Below are 5,889 nucleotides of genomic sequence, written 5' to 3' on the forward strand. Positions count from 1 at the left end.
TTTTTTTTTTTTTTTTTTTTGTTGTTTAGTTCACACAAGTCAAAGAATATGTTTAAAATCAAATGGTTTCGGTTACAGGGCTGAGTTGATGAAAAAGTCAAATGGTGTTTATTTTCCTGAGGAGGTACTTTTTCACCTGGAAGTTTCTCTAATAAATATGATTTCGGTGATTGATTTGATTAGTAGTAGTCATGGTGATTTTGTTTTTTCTTCTTCTTTTTTGCAGAAACTCTGCAAGTGGTTTACTCAATTACTATTAGCTGTTGAGTATCTGCATTCTAACTATGTTCTTCATCGTGATCTTAAGGTAAAAAAACCTATGGCAATGGTTGTTGTTGTCTGAATCACTGTGTTATGCTTAATTTATGTATGGACTTATTTGTCAAGTCTGTTCTTGCCAGTGTTCCAACATTTTCCTTACAAAAGATCAAGACGTCCGCCTTGGTACGTTTTAGATTTATGATCCACCTAACTTGACCTGCAACAGAATGTAAGCGGATTTTAACATAATTATGTTCATGTGTTGTCTGCAGGGGACTTTGGCCTTGCCAAAACAATGAAGGCGGATGACCTAACTTCCTCGGTATGTTGTAAAAGTCTCTGTAATTTGTGTATGTAAAATATGGTCTAGGAGAACGAATTAGTCCTGGTAATGCGTAGCTTTCGGCGTTGTTAGCATACAGCTTGTATTTATGGCACATTAGAAATTGACCACATTGGATATGGGTTATGCGGTTATGCCAACAAACTTTGATGCATCAAGATATCTATTGCTTCATTTCAACCAAATGAATATTAGGAATTCTACATCAAAAGAGATAGCATGTTACTAAGGTTTACAACAGTAACGGGTTACTTCTCTCATTGCATAGCGCAAGAATATAATGGTTATTCTTAGGATTGTTCTCAAGCTTCTGAACTGATACATGGTGTGACAGCATTGATGTTTATGACTCATGGGATTTTATATGTAGGTTGTTGGAACTCCAAACTACATGTGCCCGGAACTGCTTGCTGATATCCCTTATGGTTTTAAATCAGATATCTGGTCGCTAGGTATATGCAACTCTATCCTCTGTAACGCTTAAGAATTTTGTTATTGCCATTGAAGCTAAGACTCTATGTTATTGAACAGGCTGTTGTATATATGAAATGGCTGCATATCGGCCTGCTTTCAAAGCTTTTGTAAGTATTTTTTAATTTCACTTAGATAGTCTAAATATTTCTTGTTTGTAACATTCCTACGAGAAGTTTCTGTCTTTTGAAGAGCAGAAAATTGTTAAGAGCTATAATATGGACTTGTGTGTATTACTGAAGTTTATGCGTCAAACAGATCTAGAAACCCCTGCATTTGATCTCTTCAAAGTACCTTATGGCATTTGCTTTTATGTGATATATGGTTTCAGGATATGGCAGGGCTTATAAGTAAGGTTAATCGTTCCTCAATAGGTCCATTGCCACCGTGCTATTCACCATCTTTGTAAGATTCTTTTTATTAATCTGAAGCCTAGTCTGTTCTTCTATATTTCTTGATTTGACACTTTGCCTTGTCCATTAATACCATCCCTAAGATATGAGCTTTTATAAATATGTAGTTGTACTCTGAAATATTTTATAACATGGCAGATATACAATAACATGTTATATAACATTTCTCTCCTTTTTTGTTTTGCTCTGTTTTGATATTGCAGAAAAGCACTCATCAAGGGGATGTTAAGGAAGAACCCCGAGTATCGGCCAAACGTATGAGTTTTTCTAGGACCAGAAACTGTCTGCTTGATGGCATTCATCCTCCAGAATGGAAATTAACTAATCATAACTTTTTTTCCTTCATTTCTGTTCAGGCCTCCGATATTTTGAAGCATCCTTATTTGCAGCCATATGTTGAGCAGTACCGTCCAACCCTTTCTGCAGCGTCTATAACTCCAGAAAAGCCTCTTAATTCTCGCGAGGGCCGGAGGAGTATGGCTGAAAGCCAGAACAGCAATAGTTCAAGTGAAAAGGATAACTTCTATGTGAGTGACAAAAATATCCGATATGTGGTTCCAAGTAATGGTAATAAAGTCACTGAGACAGATTCAGCTTCTATCGATGATGAAGACATCCTCCAGCAACCAGCTGAAAATGATAATGTCCAGAGTGTTTCAGCAACAAAACCAGATGGCCATGGGATTTTAAAGCCCGTACACAGTGACCAACGACCAGACATTATTCAACCAAGGCACCCAAAAACTATCAGAAACATCATGATGGTTTTGAAAGAAGAGAAAGCTAGAGAAAATGGTTCACCCATGAGATCTAACCGAGGGAGACCTTCCAGTGTACCAACTCAGAAGAATAATATTGAAACTCCATCAAAGATTCCAAAACTCAGTGACGTTGCTCATGGCTCCAAGACTAATGTAAATACGCCTATCCCACCTTCAAAGCTAGCTCCTGATTCGGCAAGGACTCCAGGATCAATACCGCCAAAGCATCATGTATATTCTCTCTCTCTCTCTCTCTCTCTCTCTCTATCTCGCTCTCTAGTTCCCAACTTTTGTTGATTTTCTAAGGATTTCGTTTGACAAATTCGTGTTGCAGATGCCAGTGATTGACTCTTCTCCAAAACTTAAGCCTAGAAGCGACAGAATTTCACCATCTCCTGCTGCTAAACACGAGGCCGAAGAGGCAATGTCAGTTAAGCGAAGGCAAAGAACACCTCCTACTTTACCAAGAAGAACGTCTTTGATAGCGCAGCCGTCAAGACAATTAGGAGCAGATATTCCAAATATGGCAGCTAAGGACACCATGAAGCAACATCCATCTGTTCCATCAGAATCTGAAACTAATTCTCATCAATTCCGTGTCCATGCTTCCCCTGTGAATACGCCGGAGCCAAAGAGAACCTCTGTTGGATCTTCCAAAGGAATGCAGAGTGAAAGCAGCAACTCAATATCGTCTTCGTTGTCCATGCAGGCGCTTGAGCTCTGTGATGATGCTTCGACCCCATATATCGACACGTCAGAACATACAACTTCTGATGACCATAGAAGATCCTGTCACAGTGAATACTCATCTTCATTTCCAGAAATATCCTCAGAGATGATGATCCGCAGAGAGGAACATAGTACCAGTATGCGGCTCACTGAAATTCCGGACACTGTTTCCGATGTTCAAAACACTATTGCCTATCGTCATCATTCAGAAGAAAGCTCGGCCACTCTGCAGAAAGATGATAGCCCTGCAACAATGCAGAGCTACGAGCCTAATGCATCACAACGACACCACGGTGATGACAAATTCACAGTCAAAGAATTCATCTCCTCTGTTCCTGCAGCTGCACCAATTCCTTTGCATGTAGGACCATCCCACCAAGTGAATTCCCACTCAGATAACAAAACAAGCTCCCACCAAGTGCAAGCGAGTTCCCACTCGGATAACAAAGCATGCCTTGTGTCTCAGAACTCAGCTCTTGAGCAGAACAACAATCCTTCCCATCTTCATCCAGTTGTTGATGATTTCATACATGTTATCCGACACAGCAGCTTCCGTGTGGGGAGCGACCAGCCAGTAATGGAAAGTGTTGAAGTCGGTGTACAGACCGTCGACATGGGGAAACTCATAAACGTTGTGAGAGATGAAATGGAGGTGAGAAAAGTAGCAACTCCCTCGGAATCACCCACCACTAGATCGATCATCTCAGAGCCTGACTCAAGAACTGAGACCCGCCCTGAAGTACCAGATCCCATCACCAACTACTCAGAAACAAAGAGCTTTAACTCCTGCTCTGATTCTTCACCAGCTGAGACAAGACCCAACTCATTCATGCCTGATGAGGAAACAACTCCGGCTCCAGCTGTGAAAGAGACATTGGACATCAAGTCGTTCAGACAGAGAGCAGAGGCGCTTGAAGGTCTATTGGAACTATCTGCGGATTTGCTGGAACAGAGCAGGCTCGAAGAGCTAGCCATTGTGTTGCAGCCGTTCGGGAAGAACAAAGTTTCACCTAGAGAAACCGCTATTTGGTTGGCAAAGAGTCTGAAAGGAATGATGATCGATGACATCAATAATAATAACAGTGGCAGCTCCAGAAATGTATCATGAAGGTAAAGTAACATACAAGCATTTTCAACCAAACTCTCTTCTTTGTTACTTGTTTTCTATAAAGTTCATATTTTCATAAAGTAACAATTCACTCAGTAAAAAGAATCACAAACAACAACAACAAAAAAAAAAAATTGTTCAATGAACACATCCATTTTCGAAATTTTGAAAGTACAGCCATCGTCATCGATGTTAAGTGTTTCCAATATTGTATATAGAGACTCTGGGATTCTTGGTTGATTATTTGTTCCTCTTCATCTTTCTGTTTATAATTGACTCATTGACTGTTGCAACATTTTCATCTAAATCAACGATATGGATATAGCTGAATCATGTCATGACACTCCATTTGGTTCTTTTAGTGAATCTGGCATTGGTCTCCTCACGACAAACAAGTTACCCGGTGATTTGCTAAACTAATTTTCAGATAAGATACTAGAATCAACTACGCAACACCTTGCCTAAGCTCAACTCTGTTAATACTATCTTGGTGGGAGATCTTGTACACCCGATGAACCAATATCATTCCCGTATTTTTTCTTTTTTTACCGTTCACTCTGAGAACATCATAGACTTCTATTGCATTCTCTAGTGTTGGTTAAATTCAGGAAACTTAGTTTTACACGCTAATTTAATCCAACACTAGAGAATGGACATGTGAGTTGAGCTTTAAATTTATGAAACCTTAAATAATCTACAAGTGCATGGAACACCGAGGAATACTTAAAGATCGATCGACAAAGATATAAGATTGAACACATCCTACTATATTAATTGAGAAGTACAAATATGAAACTAACCTTATAATGTATTACATTCAATTGCCATTAGACTAAATTAATTAAGCTTAATTAACTAATTTAAATAAAAAATAAAAAATACTCACATATCAAATATTAAAAAATCTAAAAAAAATTAAAAAAATATTTTCTCTCTCTAATAAATTATGAACGAAATTACTAATTTTTTTTTTTTTAAATATATAAACCAATCAGAATTTTAAAAACTAAGATTTTATATCCAAGTATACAATACAATTATTTTTAATAACTAAATTCGAAGATTTTGTTAAGATTTCAAATTCTCCTATCATTTTTATTTTATTTTATTTACAAATTGTTTAGAAGTTTCATATAATACTTATAATTAATAAAATGCATATTTTTCTGCATATGTTGTGATTTGAATTTTTTAAAAAAAAGATATATTACTCAATGTATGAAAATGTGTGTTTTAATTTCCACATTGGCGGGTTGGTAAAACTAAATTTATATAGATGATAAATTAATAATTTTTATTTACTCACAATTATAATATTAAAATTACTATTTTATATTTCACAAAATATGATGCAAGTACAACAAATAAACAATATAAAACTGTAATAATACGTCAAAAATTAAATACTATAATATTCTAAAATAATTAGTATTCAAATAGACTAATAGATTTACATAACAATTAGTATCTCAAACAAAATAATTTTTTTAAAAATAATAATTTTTATTATTATATTATAATTTTTTTAAAAATGTTGACCCGTGCTTTAAGCACGGGATATATCCTAGTACAAATTTAAAACTGGAACAAATGATAACATTAAAAAATACTAGCATCGTAGAGTGGGTTCCCGCCTAGTATAAATGAAACTTCAATTCAGGTTACTTTTTCTTTAGCTTAGAACAAATAAATATAATTCCATTTCAAGAAGAACTAAAACAAGAGTGTAATACTATAAACTGTAAGGAATAGAGAGACTAACTAGTTTCAGAGATTTGCTCATTTTCGACTAAAAACAAAGAA

General features: G+C 36.1%; 1 protein-coding gene across 2 annotated transcripts in view; it reads left to right on the forward strand.

The window, feature by feature from the left end:
- Positions 1–4,341, forward strand: part of LOC104710881 (serine/threonine-protein kinase Nek5-like) — a 5,592-nt gene extending 1,251 nt beyond the window's left edge. For both annotated transcript variants that reach the window (XM_010427537.2, XM_010427536.2), the window contains 10 exons: positions 79–124; positions 227–307; positions 402–444; positions 534–583; positions 975–1,056; positions 1,136–1,185; positions 1,407–1,480; positions 1,692–1,743; positions 1,845–2,480; positions 2,584–4,341. In XM_010427537.2, coding sequence (XP_010425839.1) covers positions 79–124; positions 227–307; positions 402–444; positions 534–583; positions 975–1,056; positions 1,136–1,185; positions 1,407–1,480; positions 1,692–1,743; positions 1,845–2,480; positions 2,584–4,086 — 2,617 coding nt within the window. In that variant the 3' untranslated portion in view covers positions 4,087–4,341. The remainder of the gene's footprint in view (positions 1–78; positions 125–226; positions 308–401; positions 445–533; positions 584–974; positions 1,057–1,135; positions 1,186–1,406; positions 1,481–1,691; positions 1,744–1,844; positions 2,481–2,583) is intronic.

The sequence above is a fragment of the Camelina sativa genome, chromosome 9 (assembly GCF_000633955.1).
Source record: "Camelina sativa cultivar DH55 chromosome 9, Cs, whole genome shotgun sequence".
NCBI lineage: Eukaryota > Viridiplantae > Streptophyta > Magnoliopsida > Brassicales > Brassicaceae > Camelina > Camelina sativa.